The 27,918-nt window shown below is 46.6% G+C and overlaps 2 protein-coding genes across 2 annotated transcripts in view; one reads left to right on the top strand and one right to left on the bottom strand.

The window, feature by feature from the left end:
• The first annotated feature begins 335 nt into the window (after positions 1 to 335).
• On the top strand, positions 336 to 5,015 carry LOC148903552 (lens fiber major intrinsic protein-like). Its single transcript, XM_089004938.1, has 4 exons — positions 336 to 2,242; positions 2,463 to 2,627; positions 2,710 to 2,790; positions 4,222 to 5,015. Exons 1-4 carry the CDS (start codon positions 1,883 to 1,885, stop codon positions 4,405 to 4,407), a joined length of 792 nt encoding a protein of 263 aa, XP_088861064.1. The 5' UTR covers positions 336 to 1,882; the 3' UTR covers positions 4,408 to 5,015.
• A 789-nt stretch (positions 5,016 to 5,804) lies between these two features.
• Positions 5,805 to 27,918, bottom strand: part of stat6 (signal transducer and activator of transcription 6, interleukin-4 induced) — a 97,785-nt gene continuing 75,671 nt past the window's right edge. Inside the window, exons 18-21 of the mRNA XM_089004943.1 lie at positions 26,718 to 26,798; positions 12,159 to 12,239; positions 9,730 to 9,840; positions 5,805 to 8,844 (exon numbers count right to left, since the gene is read on the bottom strand). Of these exons, the coding sequence (XP_088861069.1) occupies positions 8,793 to 8,844; positions 9,730 to 9,840; positions 12,159 to 12,239; positions 26,718 to 26,798 (325 nt within the window). The 3' untranslated portion in view covers positions 5,805 to 8,792. The remainder of the gene's footprint in view (positions 8,845 to 9,729; positions 9,841 to 12,158; positions 12,240 to 26,717; positions 26,799 to 27,918) is intronic.

Genomic DNA, 27,918 nt, shown 5'->3' with positions numbered 1-27,918 from the left:
CTCAGGCTGGCTTTAAAGGTGCTTCACCTGAGCTTCTGGCCAATCAGGTCCCAGCGGCAATTGGCCATTCCCAGGTGGTTGCAATCACCTTCTCAGAGTCAATTAGTGGTCGCCCAACTCAACTGTTTTGGATGGGGAGAAATGCGCACCTTTCTCCCATCCAAAATCCATGAAACACTAAATTATTTAACATTTCTTTTAGCATCATGACAATATATATATATATATATATATATATATATATATATATATATATATATATATATATATATATATATATATATATATATATATATATATATATATATATACACACAGTATACATATTTATACATTGTAAGCAGGAACTAGAATCATTATTTTGTTTGATCTGTCAATTTTTGAAAAAAATCACAACATATTGATTGGAGACTCCAAATTGTGTCTTGGTGTGAGTGTCAGCGTAAACGTTTGTTTTCTTGAGCACTGCAATTGGCTGGCAAACGGTTCAGGGTGACCCCGCCCACTGCCCGAAGACAGCTGGGATAGGCTCCGGCACCCCATGTGACCCTTGTGAGGACAAACGGCTCAAAAAAAAAGAGGATGGATGAAAACTTTTAATCGATCAAATATTCTTGCGATACTTGGTGGCATCACCCTGAAAAAAAAAGAATAATTGAAAAGCCGTGTTCTCGAGGGGTATCAAAAGATTTTGGACATTTCAACGTCAATTAAAGGATCTTACAGCATCATGCGCTTTGTACAGTGATACCTCATCTTACAAACATAATTGGTTCCCAGAAAGTGTGTGTAAGGCGAAAAGGTCATCTGCCAAACATTTATTTCCCATAAGAAATCATTAAAATGAGAATAATCCGTTCCCGGTCCCCCATAAAACTACAGAAAATAGACCTTGTTTTACGTATAATAAATGTGCTATTGGATTGTAATGAAAGAAATAAACTGTACTGTATAATCACGTCGTTTTATTGACCTTTTCAACATCTATTGCATGAGACCGTTGCTTAGACAACACGGAAACACCCTTAGCCACACACGCACCCTTAATAGCTTCCTTGTTTGGAAGGATGGTAGCAATGGTCGATTTAGCATACTGGTACTGAGATGCTAAGTCACACGAACGCACACCTCGTTGTTTTTTTTTTATGATTTGCTTATTCTGCTCGACCGTCATTTTCTTTTGTGTCCTCTTCTGCTTAAACTAGCCTGTGGTGGGGTCTTTTTCGCTTCAATAACAACAAAAGTACTCGATAACAAACCACGTTCGCACTCAAAGAAAGGGGGCGATGAAAACTAGTTCGCCAACCACCTTGGCGCTCCGTGTGGTTTGGTTCGTTTGCCGAAAATTAGTTCATATGACAAGATTATATTCTCGCAAATTTAATGTTCGTAAGGTGAAAAGTTTGTAAACTAAGGCGTTTGTAAGCTGAGGTATCACTGTATTTATTTTGGCTTTTGGGCTCAGTTCTAGACGGGTCCTTTGTTTGGATCAGCCAAAGAGCGCAGTGCGCCGGTGGCCGTAGTGGCGTGGGTTAACAAAGCCATTTGCAATGACGCCATTGTGTACGGACCCCTCCCCTGGGCTCAGTGGGGCTCTCATAAAAAGCCCTCCAAATTCCCCCCCGGCCTGGTAAAGTGTACGAGGCCGCAGTACCCGTGGTTTTGCTAACCCCACCACCGTCGGCCCATCGATGCGAGCAGACTTGTGCGGCGCTCCACTCAGGAGCTCTCCATGAACAACGTTTCCAAAGTGTCCCAAGTTTGGCCAGTGTCAGACTTTTCGGTTTAGAACGCAGCGTTGGTGTGCAGGGTGAGGCTGGGGTGCGTCCGTCTCTCTTAAGCTGACTGAGAATTTGTGTTGAGTCTGATTTCGGGGCTGACCATGTGGGAATTACGGTCGGTGTCTTTCTGGCGAGCCGTGTTGGCCGAGTTCTATGGCACCATGTTCTTCGTCTTCTTCGGCTTGGGGGCCACCCTCCGCTGGACCACAGGACCTCACAACGTCCTGCACGTGGCCTTCTGCTTCGGGATGGCGGCTGCCACCTTCATCCAGTCCATTGGCCACATCAGCGGCGGACACATCAACCCGGCGGTGACTTTTGCCTTCCTGGTTGGCTCCCGGATGTCGCTGTTCCGCGCCATCTTCTACATGGTGGCCCAATGTCTGGGAGCCCTGGCCGGTGCCGCCGTGCTCTATGGGGTCACGCCCATCAACATGAGGGGCAACTTGGTCCTGAACACGGTAAGCCCACTCTGTCAAAGCGTTTGGCGCCGTCTAGCCAAAAACGGGGTCTCTCACTTCAAATGCGGGAAGATTTCACCTAAGGAAAAATGAAAAAACGTTCAAAACTATTTGCATTCCAATACCTTCCGTCATTAGCTGCGCATGTGAGAAACTCGTACCTTGGAGGTGAGAAGCGTCAATGTGAAAAAGGTGATTTGTCTTCTCATTACCTGAGCAGCTGCAGCCAGGCATTGGTCTGGGAATGGCCACCACCATGGAAGTCTTCCTCACCCTGCAGCTGGTGGTCTGCATCTTTGCCGTGACGGACGAGCGTCGCAACGGGCGTTTGGGATCTGCTGCACTCGCTATCGGATTCTCGGTGCTGATGGGACATCTTCTAGGGGTGAGACTTCTCAGAGCCTCACATTTATGACAATGTCAGCGTTGTACAACTCTCAAGGTAGTGTTGTTGACCCTCCATTTAGATTTACTACACTGGAGCAGGGATGAACCCAGCGAGGTCCTTCGCTCCAGCTGTGCTGGTCCGGAATTTTGTCAATCATTGGGTAAGATCACAGTTTACCGCACAGTTTTACTCATTATTTGACGTGCTGTCTTTAAACAGAATTTTCGGACAGGTGTTGAATCGAACAAGACACGTCCCAAACTTTAAAAAGAGCTCACTGAAATGCAGCATCACGAAAACATCATCAAAACGTGACCAATGGCGACACCAGTTCGGTTTCAAAAAGCCACTTTTACAAACAGCTGTTAAGACTTGCCATCATGAGAGGCCTCCCCAAAATCTCCAAAAAGCCATGCCTGAAAATCCAAAGCAATACAGCTTTATTTCTTTGACTGCAGATTTAACAAAGCGCTTCACAGACATCAACATCGCAGTGACAATGCCTCAACCTGCAGTGCATTTGCACGTAAAAGCAAGCAACCACGCATTTGACGACAGTGAGGTTGAAATCTTAGCAAAAGAAAATAGATGTTTTTAAAGGGAAGTCAAATAAGCCATTTTTGTAAAACAGCAAAACCCTTCACTAAATCGTCATGGTGGTTTAAGGTTTGATTTAGACTGTGCTTACAACGGACTTCTTAGATCATTACCACATAGGTTTAGTCATCCTGATGAGGTGATACCAGAGGTAATGAGGTAATCAGACCCAGGGATAAAACATTAAAAGCAATCAGATAGAACAAAAGAGGTGATCAGATTGGCTTCAGGGAGTAGTCTACTCCTCCTCCAACTTCAGAGCAGGGACCTATCAGAGCAGGGATCTGGTACGGCCACCTCTGTCCATTAGGGATATAGGGCCAGGGTTACCAGCACAACTTTAGTTCACTGATGAAGCTCTTCTGATGTCAGTGTGTGTGTTCCTTACTGACCTCTACACTGGATCACGTCGGGGTCACCAGTTACTGGTAACCTCGACGTGATCCAGTGTAGCAGTCCGAAAGCATCAACAAGCATCGGCAAGTGTGCCAAAACAATTTTAACTCAAACACGCCCTAGTGTCCGCCACAGCTTTTTCAAATTCCAACTGAAGATGTGTTCTGAGGAAATAATAATAATACATTTGATTTATAAGCGCCTTTCAAAACTCTCATGGTCACTTTACAGTCACAGGATATGTTTTACTGTGGGTGAGCAGCGGTAGCCACACGCGCCAGTGTTCACTCAACCCCGAAGTAACTCAAATAGATAGAAAGCTAGCTAGCTAATGGATAGCTAATACAGAGCTAACATATAGCCAGATAGTCAACAGCTAGCCAGCTAACAGCCAGCCAGATAACAGCGAGCCAGCTAGATAGCTAATAGCTAGCCAGCTAGATAGCCAAAAATATCATTTTTTTAGCAAATGTCCTGCATTTACACCTTGACCTGAATCTCCCCTCCAGTTTTTTTCTGTAGTTTTATAGAAGCACTTTCAAATGACTGATGTCCTCCAAAGCATAACACTTTTTTTCCTTTTCACGTTTTTTTACAGGTATACTGGGTGGGACCTTTGCTGGGCGGCACAATGGGGGCTCTGTTCTATGACTTCATGCTCTTCCCGCGAACGCGCAGCCTCTCCGAGAGGCTTGCCACACTGAAGGGCACTCGGCCACCGGAGCCCGAGGGACCACAGGAGACCAGGGGAGAGCCAGTCGAGCTCAAAACGCAGTCCCTATAAGGCCGCAGAAGAAGACCCCCGAGCTACCGGTCAAACACCACTTTCGATTTGAAACCTGGTTTCGACAGCAGAACTGGGTCACCTCCCTCCTTTTGAACTGCAGGACAAAGAGGAAGGCTTTTGACCAAGTCACCTTCTTTCTTTTTGCTTGTTTTTCCTTCTTTTGGGCTAAGAGCAGTGTCTGAAATAGAGCCTGCCCCGGACGCCCGGGGCGTGCAACTTTTCCGTCGGGCGTACAACTTACAAAACGTCCCCGCCCGGGTGGCCGACAACTTCTTCAAGGAAAAAAAAAAAGTGTAAAACTTTATTTCAGAAAGCAAACGTTTGAATGAAGATTTCGAAATCAGAATAAATTATTCCGATTTAGAAATCTTCATTCGGTTTAGAAATTTCTGAATTTCGGTTCGTTTGGCAATTTGCATACTCGGCACGGCAGCCTATCAGAAGCCTGCTTCGTGCTTCCGGGCTGTCCCGAGCGTTATAAGGTAGTGCATTTGCATATCATTTTCCAAAGTAGATGCACAGAACCTCAGCCCCAGAAAATTCAAAAGAAGCTAACAAAATTTAGGACGCTACAAAACGTAAACATACATTATTCCGTTACTGTAGAGTGTTTTGAAAGGCGCTTAGAAACTGAACGCACATTTAAAGCATCGTGGAAAGAAGAATTCACGTGGCTTGATGACGCAACGCAAACATTGCATTGTGCAAAATGACCAACATTGTATGGACAAAGACCAACTGGAGCAAAATCATCAGCAAGGGATATTTACGATAAATAAAGCAAGGGAGCATTTGTGGTAGGTACATCCTTAATACTTTGCAACAATGTTTTTTTTTGCGATTAGTCGTCTTATTGTGTTTCAAATTGTGAAAAATGGGGCAGGCAAATTTATGGCCGGGCAGGCAACTTTTCGGAGTTGTCTGCCTTGGTGTCCGCTAACTTGTTGTCATGAGTTTCAGACACTGCTAAGAGTGAAGCGATACCGTAGAGACTTCAGCATGCTTTTCTAGATTCAGCTCTTTTTGCTTTGTTTCGCTTCATTTAACGTGTGTATTGTACTTGACCAGAATGAATCCCATTTTTAAGTGAGTGTCACAGAATGTTTCTGTCAGAGAATGCTTGTTGTCTATAGGTAGGCGTCTTTGACCACTTTTCTTTTTTGAATTTCATTTCTGCACGTCTGCAAAGTAGAAATCATCCAAACTTAGTTTGAATCAGGGTGCTGATGAAAAAAAAACACAAATAATCACTCAATCAGAATCAGAATCAGAAAACCTTTATTCGTCCCACAATGGGGAAATTTGCAGTCCACAGCGGCAATAAAAAACATATATAATAATAATAATAATAATAATAATAATAATAATAATAATAATAATAATAATAATATCGATCAATCAGCAAAATCAAACTTTATTTAATGAGTATTTTTCACACGACGTATGACATTCAAATTTAATCATGTGTTGCCATCTTTTTAAATACAAAAACTAAATGTGGACACAGGCATTTTAATGGACAGATGAATGGCCAAAAATCACAAATTTTCATTTCATCATTTAGGTTACTGAGCAGAGTCAATGGCGAAGGGGCCTCGTGACTAGCCAATCATAATTTGCAAAAACTGACGTTTCAAGCGTCTTCTAGCAGGCCTTGGGTGGCCAACTCAAACTCTGATTGGTTAAAGCAACAGTTTCATCGCCATTTTTATACTCCAGGGCATGCAGAGCTGCTTGTGAAGGCGCCCTGGTGGATTTCTGACCCTGGTAACAAATGATGGCTGAAAAGTTATTGGTTCAATGCTTAAATATGAAAACACACGTATGAAAGCAACACAACAGGGGAAAAAGGAAGCGGAAAGACAATTTCATTTCGGCCGCTTGCATCCGGGATCTCGTTCTTTCGGACACAACCCATAGCTCGTGACCATAGATGAGGGTTGGGACGTAGATCGACCGGTAGATTGAGAGCTTTGCTTTTTGGCTCAGCTCTTTCTTCACCACGACAGATCGGTACAAAGTCCGCATCACGGCAGACGCCGCACCGATCCGCCAGAACACGCTGGAGAGACTATGTCACCCAGCTGGCATGGGAACGCCTCGGGATCCGCCAGGACGAGCTGGAAGAAGTGGCTGGGGAGAGGGAAGTCTGGGCTTCCCTACTGAAGCTGCTGCCCCCGCGACCCGACCCCGGATAAGCGGCAGAAGATGGATGGATGGATGGATGGATAATAATAATAATAATAATACATTTAATTTACAAGTGCCTTTCAAAACTCTCAAGGTCACTTTACAGTCTCAGGACAAGAGCAGCGGCAGCCACATGCGCCAGCGTTCACTCAACCCAGAAGTAACTCAAATAGATAGAAAGCTAGCTAGCTAGCTAATAGATAGCTATTAGATAGTGAGATAGATAGCTAACAGATATCTAGCTAGATAGCTAGCCAGCAAGCTAGACAGCTAGTAGGTAGCTATTAGATAACTAGCTAGATAGCTATGATGGCTGAAATGTGATTGGTTCAATGCTTAAATATGAAAACACACACCTGGAAGCTGAAAGATAATTTGGAATTATTTAATGAGAATTTATGGTCAAAATATAATTCACTAATGTGAATCAGAAACAGTATTTTTAGGCCGGCAGAGAAGGCTTTGCAGGCTCTGACGGCCCACCATTGCATGAACATGAATCAGCAATCTATTCTAACGTAAACTGGGAAATGATGAAAGCGGCTGGATGGAAGTAGCATCGCTACAGTTGTCCTTTAAAATGATCAGGCAACTCTCACTAAGCGTGGTGGCAGTAACACAGAAAAATAAACTAACAAAAAATACCCACAGAATAAAATCATCTGCTCAGCGGATACAAGAAGATTTACTGAGAGTTAATTTAAAGTTTAAGTTGGGGTCTACTTGGCATATATTTAAAAAGGTGGGTGAAGCTCATCCATTGCGCTGTGCTCAAAGGATAATTTTTTAGAAGTGTTATGTTCTGCGACAAAAATAGTGCCAGTTTCCAAGTTACAGTATACGGCACTGGGGTTGATTCAAGTATATTTTCAACAGCCATAGCCATCATGCTAGTATCGAATATAACTTGTGTCAGTCATATTGAAGTGGCACAAAGGAGAGATGCCAAACGCTAATAAACACTGTTGCTGCAAAACAGATGCACTCGTTCGCTGTTATAATCATTCAAAGGCACAAAAACGTTAGCATTTTTGAAAATACAGTGAGACTTCAGCTAACAAACTTAATTGGTTCCCAGAAAGTGTGTGTAAGGTGAAACGTTCGTCTTCCCAACATTGATTTCCCATAATAAACCATTAAAATGAGAATAATCTGTTCCCAGGTCCCCATAAAACATCCTTTTAGACTAAATAAGCCTTAAAACTACACAAAATATACCTTATTTTATGTAAAATAAATGTGCTATTGTATTGTCATGAAAGAAATAAACTGTATTGTATAATAAAGTGGTTTTGTTGACCTTTGTGATGGTAGTTGTCAATGGATGGTAGCAATGGTCGACTTAGTGTACTGGTACTGGGACAGCTAAGTCACACAAAGGCACACCTCGTTGGTGTTTCTCGATGATCTTCTTCTGCTTGACTGCAATATTCTTTTGTGTCCTCTTTGAATGAACACTAGCCTGTGGTGGGGTCTTTTTCGCTCCCATAATAGCAAAGGTACTCCACTCGATATAAACCACGTCTGCACTCAAAGAAAGGGGGTGACGAAAACTAGTCCGCCAGCCACCGTGGCGCTGTTCGACCGTGTGGTTTGGTGTTCATCCGCCTGAAACTAGTCCGCCAGCCACCGTGGCGCTCCGTGTGGTTTGGTTCGTTTGCTGAAAACTAATTTGTCAGCCAAGACGTTCATGAGCGGAAAAGTTCGTAAGGCAAGCTATCACTGTATCCCTTTTACAGATGACATTGCTTCCATTGGAAGAGGCAAAAACGTGTGTTTGTTGATTTTTGATGGGTTCATGTGATTATATTGAGGACCCTAAACTGGAAATTTATCCAAAACAAAAAAATATGATCATTGTTCAACTTGCATTCCAGGCTGTGGCGGAGAAAAAAAAGACGCTAATTCATGCTGTTATTTGAAAATGTGTGTCACTTGCAACAAATACATTCATAAAGGGATTGTTGACTTCAAACTTCTTAAAATACAATTTCATTGCCATGTTGAGGGATATAAATTGAGTACAGTCATAAATGTCCCGCTAATGTGGACGGGCAAAGAAGTTCAAATCAAAATCCACAATGTGTGTGCTCGGGAAATGGACGTGGTGCCAGTGCTTGTGTCGTTACCGGTCACATTCTGAATGTGGGTCAAAGACCAGGCAGGTGGAAGCCCGGAGGTTGGCTAGCGCTTTATGAAAAGCTCAGAAAACTGTTCAAGACAAGGTCCATGTCTCCTGTGGCCCTGGTAGGCAGACAAAGACAGACAGAGACAGAGAGATGGGGGGAGAGAGAGAGAGTCAGAGAGGGAGAGAGAGGGAGATAGAGGAAGAGAGGACGAGAGGGAGAGAGACATTGACGGAGAGAGAGACAGAGACAGAAAGAGAGACATAGAGAGAGTGGCAAAGAGAGAAAGACAGACATAGAGATAGAGAGAGAGAGAGAAAGAGAGAGACAGAAAGACAGAGACAGACAGTGACAGAGAGAGACAGTGACAGTGAGAGACAGAGACATAGAGAGAGTGAGAGAGAGACAAAGACAGCAACAGAAACATAGAGAGTGAGAGAGAGAGAGAAAGAGAGAGACAGAAAGACAGAGCCAGAGAGACGGAGACAGACATTGACAGAGAGAGACAGAGACAGAGAGAGAAGAGAGACAGTGACAGATAGCGACAGAGACAGGGAGAGACCGAGAGAGAAAGAGAGACATCGAGAGATAGGGGGAGAACGAGAGACAGAGAGAGTTACAGAGAGAAAGAGAGAGAGACAAAGACAGACAGTGACAGAAACAGAGAGTGTGTGTGAGAGAGAGAGAGAAAGAGAGAGAAACAGAGTGACAGGGAGACAGAGACAGACAGTGACAGAGAGAGACAGAAAGCGAGAAACAGACAGAGAGACAGAGAGAGATGGTTAGAGAGAGAAAGAGACAGAGAGGGACAGACAGACAGAGACAGATGGTGACAGAGAGAGAGAGAGAGAGAGAGAGAGAGAGAGAGAGAGAGAGAGAGAGAGAGAGAGAGAGAGAGAGAGAGAGAGAGAGAGAGAGAGAGAGAGAGAGAGAGAGACATGATGTTCCCATGTGTGTTACATCATCATCAGCGGGAAAAGACGGTCAAAGTGCCCAAACCTACACGTGACCGAAGACATCTGTGTCTGGACTAAATTCCACCACAGACGAATCCGAGGTTTCCATTTGGTCTCGTGTGATGGCTTCTTGAGGTGGGAACTGCTGGAACTGAGGACTGGAAAACAAAAAGGAAAGAAAAAAATGAGGAAGCTTTCAGGAAGTACAAGCCTTCAAGCTTCAACACTCCAAAAGTTGGACGGGTTGCAGTATCACCAAAATGTCAATGGAAAAAAAACAGTTGAAAAAACCACCCTCACATAAATCATCAAATCACAAGACATTTGGACTGACCAAGTCACAATGGTCTTGACTCTGAGCTCCGACCCTGCGAGGCTTTCGAGGTTTTCTTATTTTGGTCACATGACCATTGTTGACGGTCGGAATGGGAATCAATCGTTTCAATGAGAACTTCATTTCAGGATGGAGCTTCGTCTTCACCACAAAAGAACGAAAACAAGTTGGCATCTCTGCAGACGCTGCAAAGATCTGGCTGGCGATGGCTCCTTCCAGTCTTCCGTCACTCAGAAACAAAAGTCCAAGATACTTGTACTCCTCCCATTTGTGTCAAGACCTTATACAAAATCTGGAGAATCCATTTCACCCTTTTCTCCAACAGTCTGCCTCTAGTTTTAGTTTGATAGTTTAAAGACATTTGAGGAAAGGCCGAGCTGACTCCAAAGTACAGTGATATCTTGGTTTACGAACCCCTTGGCTTCCAAACTTTTCGGTTAACGAACGTTAAATTTATGAAAATTTAACCTTGATGTGTCGTTCGCGAACGAACCCGTTCGCCTAACAAGAAAATAGCAGTCGACTTGTTTTTGTCCTCTATTCCCCGGCCCCAGTCTTTGGTTAAAGCCACATAATTGGTCTTTTTTTTTTTACTTCAAGACGGCGCCGCGAGAGTGGCTGCCTTTCCAGCAGCTCCTGTATTTCGTTTTTCTACTTTCGTTCCTTTCATCACTTTGCTGATGTGAAATGTAAATTTCTCCACTGCGAGACTAATAAAGGCAAATTCAAATCCAATCCAATCCAATCCAAGAACGCAGCAGTGATGGGGGGGTTAAACATTAAAGAGACAGGCAGACGATGGAGAGAGAGTGAGAAAATGGATAGAAAACAGTGAAATTTGGACTCGTTTCAACTTTGATAGTTCAAAGGCAGAGTGTAGACTGCAAGGTTAAAATATTACATCAATCAGGCTCCACAAATAACCCGCACAAGCCATCTGTACACTTGCAAAAAGCTATCAACCCAGCTAAACAGAACACAATTGATGCGGAACTAGGTCAAATTGTTGCAGAGAAAGCACCTACAAGGGACCATTCCTCAAGATGGTGAAAAAAGAAGGCTACGTCCATCATCAAGTGTTTAATGCTGATGAAACCGGCCACTCCATTCCATCAAGTCATCAATGACCATCACAAAGGTAAATAAAACCACTTTATTATACAGTGCAGTTTATTTCTTTAATTATAATACCACAGCACATTTATTATGCATACAATAAGGTATATTTTGTGTAGTTTTAAGGCTTAGAAAATTAGAAAGTAGAAAATTATGTTTTATGGGGACCTGGGAACGGATTCTTCTCATTTTAATGGTTTCCTATGGGAAATTAATTTTTTGGGAGACACACTTTTCGCCTTACATACTCTGTCTGGGTACCAATTAAGTTCGTAAACCAAGGTATCACTGTAAACTATATTAAAGTAATCCATCTGGGATGTCACAAAGGGCAATGGATAACTCTTCAAAAATGCTACTGTGTTAGAAAAGCCTTTGCCTTCAGTCAGACGTGAAAAAAAGGACAACCGAACTACCGCACCAGGAGTGAACTACAGGTAAATTCTTACCTGATCCCAAGCACATTCTAGCTGGCTTGCTAGCTATCTATTAGCTATCTAGCTGGCTCGCTGGCTATCTAGCTAGCTATTGGTTATCTAACTGGCTAGCTAGCTATCTATTAGCTTTCTATCTGAGTTATATCCGGGTTGAGTGAACGCTGGCGGGTGTGGCTGCCACTGCCTACCCACAGAAAAACTGATCCTGTGACTGTAAAGTGACCTTGAGAGTTTGAAAGGCGTTTATAAATGAAATGTATTATTATGATTATTATTATTTTCGAACTGATGACCCGCCGTCTGTGTAAGCTCTCTGTCGTACAGGAGTGGTCGATCGATCAAAAGGTTTCTTCAGCCTGGACTTCTCTCAAGGTTCGACGCCTCTTGGATGAGAAGCGAAACATCCGACACCTTCAAAGAAGTACAGCTGACGGCTGAAGAAACCTTCTCATTAAACAGAAGTAAAAACAAATACAATAAAAAACTAGGTCCAGGGAAAAATTCCAAATTATTCTAACCGCGGCTGGGATTGGTTTGTGAAAAGTGATCATTCAATTGTGTAAAGTGAGAGTGTGTGAAAAGGACTTACAGGGGGTAACCAATGGCATTGTGGGAGCTTTCTGGGGGATGCGTCAAACTGGGGACGCACAGGGCGACTGAGCCAGCATCCCTGCACAACACAGACGGCATGAAGACATCCATTATTCACTCAAGTTAGCGTTATCATGTGAGCAAACGTCTTTGCGGCACATCGGTTAAGGCAATGATGTTTTATTGCTATCTAGCTATCTACCTGTTGTCTATCTATTAGCTATATGCTAGCTAGCCATTTATCAAGATCTATGTATTTAATAGTGACATTCAGTGTATTAGCTAACTATCTGGCTAGCTAGCTCTTAGCTACAGAGCTATCTGGGTGGCTAGCTATCATCTGGCTATCTATTAGCTATCTACTGGCTGGCTAGCTAGCTTTCTATATGTATTTAATAGTGACATTCAGTGTATTACCTAGCTAACTATCTAGCTAGTTAGCTATCTAGCTATATAGGTGGCTAGCTATCTACCTAGCTATCTGTTGGTTATCTATTATCTATCTAGCTAGCTTTCTATCTGTATTTAATAGTGACACTCAGTGTATTAGCAAGCTAACTATCTAGCTAGCTAGCAATCAACTGTAGAGCTATCTATGTGACTAGCTATCTAGCTAGCTATCTGTTGGCTATCTATTATCTAGCTACTAGCTTTATATCTATTAACTTCCGGGTTGAGTGAACGCTGGCCCGTGTGGCTGCCGCTGCTCGCCCACAGAAAAACTTATCCTGTGACTGTAAAGTGACCTTGGGAGTTTTGAAAGGCGCTTAGAAATGAAATGGATTGTTATTATTATTATTATTATTACCGTATTTTTCGGATTATAAATCGCAGTTTTTTTCATAGTTTGGTCGGGGGTGCGACATAAATCGGAGTGACTTATATATGCCTTTTTTTATTACTGTATATCATTTCACATGTTATTTTCACATTAAACCGCAAGAGCGCAGAGAAGAGGAAGTGGCGCCTATTTTATTTTAATTTAATTAATTTATTTTAAATTGCTTTTCAAGATGACATGTATGTTGTTTGGTGTTGGATTTTATCAAATACATTTTCCCCAAAAAATCCTCCAGTGCAACCTATATATATATGTTTTTTTCTTCTTAATTATGCATTTTTTGGCTGGTGCGACCTATAATCTGGAGCGACGTATAATCCAAAAAATACAGTATTATCAATTTGGGGATATTCAGTGTTCCACAATAAAGTTAAACCTTTACGGGTAAATTTATAAATTCGCCCCTCTTAGACCATTGAATGCACATGTCCAACTGTACATTGTTTCTCGAAACCGCGAGGAGAACGGGTGCGGTCAGCGAGCCTTCGGACTCCGTGACCAGGAGGACGGCAACCCTTCTCCCTTAGACTGAGAGGAGCTCAAGTGAGATGGGAGTACAGAAGCATTCAGGTACTGAGACCCGGCGGGCAGGGACTAGCCCAGGGATGGGCAAACCACGGCCCGCGGGCCACATGCGGCCCGTTAGGCTTTTTAATCCGGCCCACCGAACTTGTCCAAATTATAGTAAAAACAGTGTGTGAAACTCGTGACAAAAAGTAGCAGACAAAAGGGCAGACAACTCTGAAAAGTTGCCTGCCACATTTTTCACAACTTGAAACACAATAAGACCATCGTCACAAAGTATTAAGTTTTTTATATTAATTACGACAAATGTTACCTTGCTTAATATACGTAAATGTCCAAGGCTGCAGATTGCACTGCCGTAGTCATTTGTCACTATGGTGCACAATGCAATGTTTGCATTGCTTGCTGCAAGCCACTAAGCCCCTTTCATAACTCTCACGTACACTTTACAGTCACGGTTTGATATAAATGTACGTTTTTTTTTAGCGTCACACATGTTGTTAGCTTCTTTTGAATCTTTCTTCTGGGCTGAGGTTCTGTGCATCTATTTTGGAAAATGATATGCAAATGCACAACCTTATAACGCTTGCGAACGTCCGGAAGAAAGAAGCAGACTTCTGATTGGCTGCCGTGCCGAGTATGCAAATTTCAACTGCAGGTAGCCTATGTCTGTGTGCTTGGCGACGGTACACGTGCACTGTTTGCGCCTGAAGGCGAGGGCGTCCGTGGCGAGTTTGTAGAGCGCGCGGTCACGACAATCCATCCATGATTTAGCAGAGTTTAAGGTATTATTGAGCTTGAATATTTCGTTGTGGAATATGTTTTGAATGTTGAAAGTGATTCAATTTCTCAATAAATGTTGATTTCTTAACTTTGCACCTTCGATTGAAACTTATTAAAAACAGACGCAATCTTGATGAATCAGTGCATGTTATTTTAATCTACAGTAAAGTCTCGTTATATCGATATCGGATGTATCGATAGTCCCGGTTATATCGATACTATTTCTATGCACGCACGGAGAAAATTACATGCAAACAGGGTCGGATATATCGATAGTCCCGGTTATATCGATATTTTTTCGGACTCCCTTGAATATCGATATAACGAGACTTTACTGTATTTCCATTTCCTCCTCCCAGTATCTGCGAAATAGTCTGTAAATGCCATATCTTGCATATTCCTTGAGACAAATTTATTAATTGATCAGGGATATATTTCACATTTGAAAGTTGAATAAATTGGGTTGTAGTGTTCTTACTGTGCTATGAGGTTTGTACACACTACGTTTAAAGGACAACCGGCACCATTTTTTTGTTTCCTACTGACATCAGAAAAACGTTTTATAGCATCTAAAATACCCAAAACACGCAGGCTGATATGTTTAGTCAAATGAAAAACACCAATAAAAATGACTTCAAAATGAATCCGGAAATGGCCAGTTTCAGAATGTCCCACCCCCTTGTTCGTGACGTCACGCCAAGATATCTTGCCTTGCTCGAGAATCAAAACAATGGCTTCAGATTCGGAGAAGATGCTTTCTTGTTACTCATCCATTTATGAATATGATTCAAATACTTCTCAAGAGGAAAGCATAAATGTTTGCAATTGATTCAATGAGTCCTCCCATGTCAATTCGAGATGTCAATGACAGCAATGTAGCACCCAGAAAATGCAGAAGATGGCGCCCAAGCTCCGTTGGAAATGGGCTGATTTGTCTGCTGGGAATTTGTGTCAACTGGTATCAAATAGTAGTCTTGGTGCAACACACAACGATTCACCATCACATTATGTGTTTTCCTTCTAATTTTGCCATCAACACGGATCAACACGAAGTTTTCAGACCAAACAAAGTACCGCAAATTGCATTGTGTGTCGCTTTCTCGGTCAGGGTGCGGTCCAATCGTGCGTCACATGGGGATCGTCATCAACTCGAAAACGAGAGACAAGACTTCATGAATATTCTTAAAACGTAAACTATAGCTATATGCTGTGGAATCTTTGTAAAATACGCCCAGTCAAAGTCATTTGAAGTGATTTTATAAATTATGGACATAACTTGTTCGGAGGCGTCGGTTGTCCTTTAATTCTTTAGGTTTAGTATTTCCGGCCCAAACACACTCTCCAAATGCTCCTGGCCCGGCCCCTCTGTCAAATTTTAGAAGCCATTGCGGCCCGCGAGTCAAAAAGTTTGCCCACCCCTGGACTAGCCCAACGGCATCAACACAGACCACAACACCTGAATCTCCGGGGAAATGGCCAGGAGCTACGGAGAGATTCTGAGGATTTGAGAGCTAGCGGGCGAGATGTGTCCAACGGCACAGACCTCAGACTTTACGCCTGGTTGATTTCTCATCTCTTTTTGTTGGGGTAATTTGGTCTCATGAGAGTTCCTTACAAAAAGTACAATTTTAGTTTAGCCGAAATTCGTCTGTGTAAGCTCTCAGTCGTACAGGAGTGGTCCATCGATGAGAAGGTTTCTTCAGCCGTCATCTGTACAAAAGTTTCACTTTTGTACAGATGACGGCAGATGAAGTTTCACTTTTGTACAGATGACGGCTGAAGAAACCTTCTCATCGATTTAGCCGAAATTGTGGATTTATCATTTTTTCCATTTTGAATTGGATTTACCTTGAAGACCGTGTGATTGGTGGAATTCAGAGAAATTGCCTCTCAGGAGCGGGTCGGGCTCGAGGTCGTTCCGGAGTGGTAAGAAATCAAGTTCCACCAATTAATAAAAATTAACCATTAAAGAATTAGACAAGTTGCCTTGACAGAAATCTGTAAAAGGTTAACCGATGATAGACAAAAGCATAACCGCATAGACAAGATTTTATTATAATGTGTATTTTTTTACCTTATTTTATTTGATTGTTATTATTTTTGTTTTACTCATTAATCCTTTTATCTTGGGAGAATCAACATAAAAATTGTAATCTGTAAGGGTTGTGACGTCCGGGATCGCAGTTGTGAAATACCAGCCCCTGGCTGGTTCCGCATTGTGTGAGAAAGGAAATGAACCACAATAAACCCGTTGATTGCATAAACGCGAGTCATGCTGTGAAATGTAAATTTCTCTACTGCGAGACTGTCACGTCACTTGAGGCTTGAGGGCAGGGCTCGAGTGACGAAAGGAAAGCGGGGAGTGTGGATCCAAAATACACGGCGAGACAGATACTCGTGAACAAAAGTCTTTACTGAGGCACGCATGAAAAAATGACAGCAGGATGAGGTGAGTGAGAGAGATCGGTGACAGCTGATCTGACGGCACGGAAGTAACAGGGTGGCTTACAGAATACTCCGACGGAGACTGTATTGCGCGATCGGTAGATATAGTCAGAAGGCACAATCAAGGGAATGACAATCAGCTGTGGGAACCCAGGTGATTGATGATGGGAGGGGCCGTCTCCAGGGAGCAGCAGAGGAGGTGACAGGAGGGGCGGGGCGCGCCCAGGACGGCGACGAGATGTGACAGTGCCCCCCCCTCAACGGACGCCTCTTGGCGGCCCACCAGGTTTGGAAGGGTGAGCCGCATGGAACGCCCGGATGAGAGATGGGTCGAGGATCCAGGCACGTGGTACCCACTGTCGTTCCTCCGGTCTATAGCCCTCCCAGTCGACCAGGTACTGCACTCCTCTGCCCATGCGCCTGGAGTCCAGTATCTCCCGCACGGTGTAGACCGGTCCGTCGGCCTACACCGGGGGGAGGTGGTGGGGGGGGGGCGTGGGGGCTAAGGAGCAGGTTTCCACTGGCTTGAGGAGGGAAACGTGGAAAACGGGGTGGATCCTCATGGTGGGTGGCAGCCGGAGCCTCACCGAGACCGGGCTGAGGATGGCCTCGATGGGGAAGGGACCCGTGAAGCATGGGCCCAGCTTGGCTGAAGACCCTGCCAGCCGAAGGTCCCTCGTGGACAGCCACACCTCCTGCCCGACCTGGTAGTTGGGTGCCTGTCTCCGATGACGGTCCGCTACCCGACTCGGTGGGCCCGTCTGAGGTGATGTTCAATAGACGGGACCTCCACCTGGCCCTCCTGTGTGGGAAACAAGGGCGGCTGATAGCCACAGGCGGACATAAATGGGGACCGACCTGTGGCTGCGGAGACCAGGGAGTTGTGGGCGTACTCCACCCAGGGTAGGTGCAGGGCCCACGACGCCGAGATGTGGAGGCACACGCACCGGAGGGCCGCCTCCAGGTCCTGGTTCTTCCTCTCCGTCTGTCCGTTGGTCTGGGGATGGTATCCAGACAACAGGCTCGCCGACGCCCCTAGGGACCGACAGAAACGTTTCCATACCTTGGACACGAACTGCGGTCCCCGGTCCGACACGATGTCCGTCGGAATCCCGTGGAGACAGACGACGTGGTTAACCAGGAGTTGAGCCGTCTCGATGGCAGACGGCAACCTGGTTAACGGGACGAAGTCGTCCACAACGGTAAGGACGACCGTCTTGCCACGGGAGTAGGGGAGGCCTGTCACGAAGTCGACGGAGATGTGGGACCAGGGTCTGGACGGTACCGGTAGCGGCTGGAGGAGTCCTGCCGGGGGCTGATGGGACGCTTTCCCACAGGCACAGGTCGGGCAGGCCTTCACGAAGAGGGTGATGTCCCTCCGGAACCCCGGCCACCAGAACCGTTGGGCGATGAGTTGGATCGTCCTGTTGACCCCCGGGTGACAAGCTATCTTGGAGGTGTGCCCCCATACGAGCACCTCCGTGCGAAGAGAGGGGGGGGGGGGGGGGGGACAAACAGGCGATCCTTAGGACAGCCCCTGGGGATGGGGGTCGTCCCCTGGGCTTGCTGAACTTTTCTCTCAACCTCCCACCTCAGGGCACCCAGGATGCGTTTGGCCGGCAGGATGTTGGTGGTGGTCTCCTCCCTTTCTGCTGGCTCATGGATGCGGGATAGGGCATTGGGCTTGGTGTTCTGTGACCCTGGGCAGTAGGTGAGAGAAAAGTTAAACCGGGTGAGGAAAAGTGACCATCGGGCCTGTCTAGAGTTTAGTCTCTTGGCTGACTGGATGGCCGCCAGGTTTTTATGGTCCGTGTAGACGGTGAAGGGGTGTTTCGCCCCCTCAAGCCAGTGTCTCCATTCCTGAAGGGCCAGGACGACCGCCAGCAGTTCCCGGTTGCCGACGTCATAGTTGGCCTCAGCGGGGCTGAGCCAGCGGGAGAAGAAGGCGCATGGGCGTAGCTTCTGGTCCATGGGAGAGCGCTGGGACAGGACGGCCCCTACTCCGGATTCGGGTGTGTCAACCTCGACCGTGAACGGGAGATCCGGGTCGGGATGACGCAGAACAGGGGGGTTGGTGAAGGCAAGACGGAGGCGGTTGAAAGCCCCCTTAGCGGCAGGCGTCCACCTGAAGGGAATCTTGGAGGACGTGAGGTTAGTGAGGGGGAGTGCCTTCTGACTATACCCTCGAATGAAGCGGCGGTAGAAGTTGGCAAACCCCAAAAACCGCTGGAGCTGTTTGCGCGTCTTCGGGATCAGCCATTCCACCACCGCTTTAGTCTTAGTGGGGTCGACCCTGAGCTGCCCCTGCTCCACAACGAACCCTAGGAAGGACAGAGAGCGGACATGGAACTCGCACTTCTCTGCCTTCACGTAGAGCCGGTTTTGGAGGAGCCGCGCCAGGACCCGTCGGAGGTGTTGCCGGTGCTCCTCTGCAGAACGAGAAAAAATAAGAATATCATCCAGATAAACGAAAACAAAAACATTGAGGAAGTCCCTGAGCACATCATTGATCAAGTTCTGGAAGACGGCGGGCGCGTTCGTGAGTCCGAATGGCATCACCAGATATTCAAAATGACCTAACGGTGTTTTAAATGCAGTTCTCCATTCATCACCCTCCCGGATGCGGACCAAGTGGTACGCACTGCGGAGGTCTAATTTAGAAAAAATGGTTGCGGACTGAAGGGGCGTGAAGGCTGAGTCCATAAGGGGGAGGGGGTATTTGTTTCGGATGGTGATGTCGTTCAGACTCCGGTAGTCGACACACGGACGCAGGGTTCCGTCCTTCTTGTCAATAAAGAACCCTGCACCCAACAGAGACCGTGACGGCCGGATGAGTCCCGCCGCAAGGGAGGAGTCTATGTAAGTGCTCAGGGCTTCCCGTTCAGGTTGTGAAATGTGAAAAAGTCTGGAGTCCGGTAATGGAGCCCCTGGCTGCAAGTCGATGGCACAGTCATACGGTCGGTGGGGTGGCAGGGATTGGGCGTTGTCTTTGCTGAACACCTCCCGCAGGTCATGGTAGCATTGTGGCACACCCTTGAGGCAGATGGCCTCGGGCGGGCCAACGCGGGAGGGGTCTCGCCCTGCCGTAGCCGACCGCAGGCAGTTGGCGTAGCAGTAGGGGCTCCAGCCCTGAATGGTGGGACCCTCCCAGGAGATGGATGGGTCGTGGGTATTGAGCCAATACCAACGGCGCATTCCGGGAGGGCATAACTAGAAATTGGCGGTGCTCAACGTGGTTCCCCGCTACCCGGAGATTTAGCGGGGCAGTGAGGTGGGTGACTCGGGCTAACAGTCTGCCGTCCAGGTCGACGATCTCCTTCGGGGGGTGGAGATCGATCAGCTGGCAGCCCAACGAGTCCGCCAGCTGGGGGTCAATGATGCACCCGTCGGCCCCCGAGTCCACTAGGGCCCGCACGGTTTGGGAGATGGACGGGTCGATTAATTCGCTGTCCAACCGCGTAACGGGGGTCGTGGCTTTGACCTCCAGAGGTCGCTGTGGTCGCCGTTTCGACGGGGACTTGCGTGGACCTGAGGTCTTTGGCTCGGGGACTTGTGCGACGAGCCCCGGGGATAGTGCGGTCGTTCCCTCCCCCTATGATCATGGGTTCGGGGGATTCCTCCAGGCGCCGCACGCGCTCGCTGCCGGGTGTGGGAGATCTGGACCGGCTTCGGGGCTGTTGGGGCCGTCGGCCGCGCTGCTCCCTCTGTCGCTCCCGAAGGCGGTTATCCAGGCCGATGACTATGGCGACCAGGTCGTCGAAGGTGGTGCCCGCGTCGCGGGTAGCCAACTCGTCCTTGAGATCGGTGTTCAATCCGCGACGAAACACCCCCCTCAACGCTCGGTCGCCGTAGCCGCTGCCAGCGGCCCGGATGCGGAAGTCGACGGAGTATTCCGCGGCTGAACGGGCTCCTTGGACGCAGTCCAGTAGTCTCCCCTCAGCTTCGGACTCCGTCACCGGATGATGGAAAACCCGGCGTAACTCGGCGACGAAGTCCGGGTACGAGGTGCGCAGCTCCGGTCGGGACTCTCGGATGGCCAGCACCCACGTCTCGGCTTCTCCCGTGAGCAGGCTGGTGATGAAGGCTACCTTCGCCTCATCGCTAACGCAGGCGTATGGATGTTGCTCAAACACGAGCGTGCACTGCATTAAAAACTGAGCGCAGGGCCCGGTTTCGCCTGCGTAGCGTGAGGGAAGAGGTAGTTGAAGAGCGTGCCTACTCACGGGCGGGGAAGACTTGGCCGTGAGAGCGGAAATGCGTGCCTCAGACGCCTCGAAGCGTTGAGCCAGCATGGTGGTAATTTGGCTGACTTCCGCGATGGCTCGGGCCAGCTGGCTCGAACGCTCCGCTTGCACGGTCAGGGCGGCGAGGAATCTGTCTTCGCCGGCGGGATCCATAGGTGGTCGGAGTATTATGTCACGTCACTTGAGGCTTGAGGGCAGGGCTCGAGTGACGAAAGGAAAGCGGGGAGTGTGGATCCAAAATACACGGCGAGACAGATACTCGTGAACAAAAGTCTTTACTGAGGCACGCATGAAAAAAATGACAGCAGGATGGGGTGAGTGAGAGAGATCGGTGACAGCTGATCTGACGGCACGGAAGTAACAGGGTGGCTGTCAGAATACTCCGACGGAGACTGTATTGCGCGATCGGTAGATATAGTCAGAAGGCACAATCAAGGGAATGACAATCAGCTGTGGGAACCGAGGTGCTTGATGATGGGAGGGGCCGTCTCCAGGGAGCAGCGGAGGAGGTGACAGGAGGGGCGGGGCGCGCCCAGGACGGCGACGAGATGTGACAGAGACTAATAAAGGCAAATCCAATCCATTGTCGTCTCTGAAAAGATATCAAGTGATGCTCTCCGTTACAACCTCCAAAATGAATAAAAGTGTGAAACGGCGGGAGGCACCGTCTGTCGCGATGGTTCATCTTTTTGATAATCCGTCGATAACGTAAAGGTTCGAAGCTTTTTTATTCCTGATCCATGATCTGGTTGGCGACCAACGGGTGGCGCTCTCGGCCCCGCCTGCACCTGCAAAGGTGCTGGTCGTCCCGATCAGTGGCGGACTGCCACGTTCGGATTGGCGACCAACGGGTAGCGACGTCAGCCCTGCCTGCAGCCTCGCAGGTGCTGGTCGTTTTAATCAGTGACACTTAAAAGGACTCCCGGCACGACCATCCGGTGTCGGTTCATTGTTTGTTGCATGCTTTGTCTGCAATCGCATGCACTGTATGCTGTGCATGTGTTTGTTTAACCTTGGTGGACTTTTACACTTGGTTTTCTTTTGATACTTTTTTCCTGTTCAGATCATTTTGATGTGTTACATTTTGTTCCTGCTGACCTTTATTTTAATACAATTTGTGAGCACAACCTCCTGCTCCCTCCTGCCTGCTTTTTGGGATCCGCACCCGCCATCACCACCCTGCAAACCGTGACAGAATGAACCGATCAACCATTGTATCTCGCAGGTACAATCGACCCGTCTCATTTCCACCCTGTGCCTGGCAATGCTACATCCACGTTAGCCCATGCTTCGTCGAGTTTGAATTGCGTGACTCAACGAGCCGTAACGTCCACGTCAACGTCCGGCCAAGACCTCCTTCCAGGTGGCCGTCCAGGGTAACACTGGGTGTCTGGCAGTGCACGCCCACGTCCAGCCACGGTGTCGTCGTGCATGATGAATCGAGTCGCATCCACGACGAGCCATGCAACGTCCGCGTCAACGTCAGTCCGAGACCCCACTCACCGCTGGATCCCGGAGCAGCTCAGGACTGCTCTCGTTTCCCCGGTGCCGGGCAGTTCACGCCCACGTCGGCGTCCGGCCGAGACCTGGTCCCACACGGCCATGCGGGGTGCCACTCTGCGCCTGGCAGTTCGACGTTCTCGTTGAGCCATGCGTCGTCGCGTGAACGTGTGAGAGGGATCGCACTCACGCGCACGACGATCCGTGCCGCGTCTTCGTCCGCCCCAGGCCGAGTCCCGTTCCCATCAGGCCGCCGCCCGTCGTATGCTGGAGAGGCAGCGGTTGCAGTCTCCACCATTGTTCCCTGGCGAGTGGACCTTTTGGAAGACTGTTGGGACTTCTGGAAGCAGCCCCTTGAAGGGGGGTACTGTCATGAACTGGTTGGCGACCAACGGGTGGCAACGTCAGCTCTGCCTGGAGCCTCGCAGATGCTGGTCGTTTTAATCAGTGACACTTAAAAGGACTCCTGGCACGACCATCCGGTGTCGGTTCATTGTTTGTTGCATGCTTTGTCTGCAATCGCATGCATTGTATGCTGTGCATGTGTTTGTTTAACCTTGGCGGACTTTTACACTTGGTTTTCTTTTGATACTTTTTTCTGTTCAGATCATTTTGATGTATTACATTTTGTTCCTGCTGACCTTTATTTTAATACAATTTGTCAAACATAACGTCCTGCTCCCTCCTGCCTGCTTTTTGGGATCCACACCCACCATCACCACCTTGCAAAACGTGACAATTCCGGCTTGTAGGTTAATCCAAAACCTACTAAAACCCCCGAAACAAACCCGAATGATCGTAACAACGATGATTAAATTTGATCCACATGTGATACCAATGCAACAGCGTGAAAAATATAAAGAGAGAAAGCTGCTGTAAAAGCGCAGTGTCCGATTCCTGTATCTCCGATTCTGAAAAAGAATGAAAGCGGTTGGCCTTGGGAAGCCCAGTGTCCGCTTCTTCCGCGGTTACTTGTCGGGGACGAAGAAGGAATGGAGGAAGACCGGGTGGACTATGCAAAAGTAGCTAGAATTATTTAGCTCGAGGCAATGAGAACCTGGACGAATTTCTCTCAGCGATCGGCTCGTGTAAAAAGAGGAAGTAAAACCAAGGAGGAACTTGCGGCTGGCGGCCGAGTGCGAGGGCAGAGTGGTGAAGCGGCGGAGGGGGGCCTCTTGCACCCTTCACCATTTCGCTCGCACTTTGTCTCTCTGGCGCTCCTGCTGGTCCGCGGGGACTTCCCCCTTCCCTCGAAGGCCCTTTACCGGGAGGGCCGATCTACGGGGACAAATCAAAAGAGGAAGGGAGGAAGGAGTGAGCGTTCCTTCCCCCTTCCGATTTCACTATTCGATTTTCCCATCGCTGACAGTATGTATAGCATTGCATTTTGGATAGCTGCCCTTATTACAAGCTCATATAACTCCAGACCCATATAATTTAGGAATTAACTCTTTTTTTTCTGATGAAAGAAGACATTCTAAGGTTTCTAACACTGTACTGAATGTTTATGTCGTCCTAAAACTCAATATGTTGTGGGTCCTGGAATTCAAGTGACAATGACAAACTCTGGCACCGGAGTAGACACATTTGTCTTTTGTAGAGCTGCCCCCATTTCAAGCTCACATAACTCCAGGCCCATATTCTTTAGGAATGAACTCCTTTTTTTCTGACGAAAGAAGAACTTCTAAAGTTTCTAACACTGTACTGAATGTTTATGTCGTCCTAAAACTCAAATATTTTGTGGGTCCTGGAATTCAAGTGACAACGACAAAAACTCTGGCACCGGACTAGACACATTTGCCTTTTGTAAAGCTGCCCCCATTTCAAGCTTAGATAACTCCAGACCCATATAATTTAGGAATTAACTTTTTTTCTGATGGAAAGTAGAGAATCTAAGGTTTCTAACACTGTACTGAATGTTGATGTCATCCGAAAAGTCAATATTCTGTGGTATATTCAGTCAGTATTCTGTGTAATATAATCTTGGCAGACGAACTATTTTTCGGGAAACACACGGAGCACCACAATGAGTGATGTGTCGTTCGGGAACGAGCCGGCTCCTAACAAGGCTGAAAATGGCAGCCACCTTTTTTCCCCTCTATTCCTCGGCCCAAGTCTTCTGTTAAAGCCGCACGTGATTGATCAAGATCCGTGGTATAGGAGGTGGGGGGACACACGCAGCAGTGAGGAGAGGGGTTAGAGATACACAAGCACACTGTGAGCACAGCACATGAGCAGGCAGACGACAGAGCTACAAACAAAAAAAAGGGGAAAGGTGAGAAAATGGATAGAAAACAGTGAAATTTGGAATAGTTTCAACTTTATTGAGAGTTCAAAGGCAGAGTGTAGACTGCAAGGTTAAAATCACCCATAAATTAGGCTCCACAAATAACCCGCACAAGTCATCTGTACAATTTGATGTGAACTTAAAAGCAAGGGAACCGGCTATTAATGAAGTTTCTAGTGTGTCTGTCTGCATCTGTCGCAATATCACAACTTCCAAGATGTACAACCCAGAGCTCCTTGAGACACTTTATGCAAAAAACTATTCATTCTATCTAGCCACAACGACCATCACAAATGTAAGTCAAACGGCTTTATGATACAGTACAGTTTATTTCTTTAATTACAATACTCTTCTTCTTTTCGTTTCGGCTTTTCCCTTCAGTGGTCACCACAGTGAATCAATGTCCTCCATCTATCCCGGTTTTGTGCATCCTCTTCTCTCACACCAGCTACCTTCATGTCCTCTTTGACCACATCCATTAACCGCCTCTTCGGTCTTCCTCTCGGTCTCCTGCCTGGCAGTTCAAGGCTCAGCATCCTTCTCCCGATATAGTCGGTCTCTCTCCTCTGGACATGTCCAAACCATCTCAGTCTGGCCTCTCTGACTTTCTCTCCAAAGCCTATAATATGAGTTGTCCCTCTAATGTACTCATTCCCGATCCTATCCAACCGGGTCACTCCCAAAGAAAACCTCAACATCTTCAGATCTGCTACCTCCAGCTCTGCTTCCTGTCTTTTCTTCACTGGCACTGTCTCCAGTCCAAACATCATGGCTGGTCTCACCACTGTTTCATACACTTTTCCTTTCATCCTAGCTGAAACCTTTCTATCACACATCACACCTGACATTTTTCTCCAGCCGCTCCAGCCTGCCTGGACACGCTTTTTCACCTCTTTTCCACACTCTCCATTGCTCTGGACAGTTGACCCCAACTACTTAAAATCCTCCACCTTCTTTATCTCTTTTCCCTCTAGCATCACTCTTGCACTTGGATCCCTCTCATTCACACACATTATTCTGTCTTGCTGCGACTGATCTTCATTCATCTCCTTTCCAGGGCATATCTCCACATCTCTAGTTCCTCCGCCACCTGATCCCCGTTCTCGCTACAGATCACAATGTCATCTGCAAACATCATGGTCCAAGGAGATTCTTGTCTAACATCGTCTGTCAGCCCGTCCATCATCATAGCAAATAAGAAGGGGCTGAGAGCTGACCCGTGGTGGAGTCCCACATCCACCTTGAATTCCTCCGTGACACCGACAGCACACCTCACAACTGTCTTACAGTCATGATACATGTCTTGCACCGCTCTGACATACTTTTCTGTCACTCCAGACTTCCTCATGCAATACCACAGCTCTTCTCTGGCCACCCTGTCATACACTTTCTCCAGATCTACAAAGACACAATGCAATTCCTTCTGACCTTCTCTGTACTTCTCTATCAGCATTCTTAAAGCAAACACTTCATATGTCGTACTCTTTTTTGGCATGAAGCCATACTGCTGCTCACAAATGTTCACTTCTGCTCTTAGTCTTGCTTCAACTACTCTTTCCCAGAGTTTCATTGTATGGTTCATCAACTTTATTCCTCTGTAGTTAGTACAACTCTGCATATCTCCTTTGTTCTTAAAAATGGGCACGAGTACACTTCGTCTCCATTCTTCAGGCATCTGTTCAAATTTATTATACCTAAAACAAGGTATATTTTGTGTAGTTTTAAGGCTTATTTAGTAGAAAATGATGTTTTATGGGGATCTGGGAACGGACTATTCTCATTTTAATGGTTTCCTATGGGAAATTAATGTTTGGAATACACACTTTTCGCCTTATACACTTTCTTGGAACCAATTAAGTTTGTAAGCCATTGTATCACTGTATTGTTTGCCATAGATGCTAAAACGTAGCGAATGAGTTAGTCATGACTTACACTTGATAATTGGCAGGGTTGTGGAGGCTTTCAGTCCGATGCGGCACCGTGGTACTATTCGTTGCCACTGAGCCCGTCTCCCTGAAAAGGAAAAAATGTGATACACCAGCACACAGATGATATATTAGAATTGCATAAACTCAGAGAGGCTAGCCTCTAGAGCAGGCATGCCCAAAGTCCGGCCCGGGGGCCAAATGCAGCCCATGGTCAAATTTTCATCCTCCTGTCATCAAATCAATACCGTATGGCCCGCATGTTGAATTAATACATTGGGCGGTAGCGCTGTTACCTGTGTGTGCTAAGTGCTGCCCTCTTGTGGATATTTTCTAAAGTGGTGACAATCAACAAAAGGAGCAAAGTTGACTGAGAGGGCAGACGGGTTAAGGATGGTTGGAAATTGGAAATCCTTACTGAAATACGGAAAAACTGTGTCTTCTTCATTTGCACATTTGTGAAGAGACAGTGTCTGTTTTCAAAGAGTTAGAGAGTTTATTTAAATTAATTAGTTATACAAGTAACATCCGAGTTGCGACCGGCGCGATTTACGGCCACCCATACTTATGACCACGACCGCTACACCCTTTTTTAAATTCTACGCTTGGCACTGCAACGTGCAAGCAGCCGGCAACACGTACTATTTGGCCAGCCAGCATGTCACACACTCGCACAGCAATCTACTGTGTGACAACACTCAGTACAGTAGTTATACAGTGCAGATACCGTCTCGGCAACATCTCCTGTAGTGCTGTAAACTGCTTTTTTCCTTCGGCGTCCACCTGAGCCCCAGCGTGTGTGTGGGGCGACCTCTTATGGCCGTTAACAGGGAGAGCAATTTTTCAACAGCTTTATATAATAATAATAATACATTCAATTTATAAGCACCTTTCAAAACTCTCGAGGACACTTTACAGTGACAGGATATGAACAACAATGTTTTTCAGCGTTCACTCAACCCAGAAGTAATGCACACACACACACACACACACACACACACACACATTTTCATGCACACACATTTAACTCAGGATTCCGACTTTTAACTCAAAACTCCAACTTTTAACTCAGAATTCCGACTTTTAACTCAGAATTCCGACTTTTCACTCAGAATTCTGACTTTCAACTCAGAATTCTGACTTTTAACAAGAATTTAAACTTTTAACTCAGAATTCCACCTTTTAACTCAGAATTCTGACTTTTAAGT

This window comes from Hippocampus bargibanti, linkage group LG01 (genome assembly GCF_051943395.1).
Source record: "Hippocampus bargibanti isolate YZ-2025 linkage group LG01, ASM5194339v1, whole genome shotgun sequence".
In the NCBI taxonomy this organism is placed as follows: Eukaryota; Metazoa; Chordata; class Actinopteri; order Syngnathiformes; family Syngnathidae; genus Hippocampus; species Hippocampus bargibanti.
The sequence above is the reverse complement of the archived record's forward strand: the minus strand, read 5'-3'. Positions and strand labels throughout refer to the sequence as shown.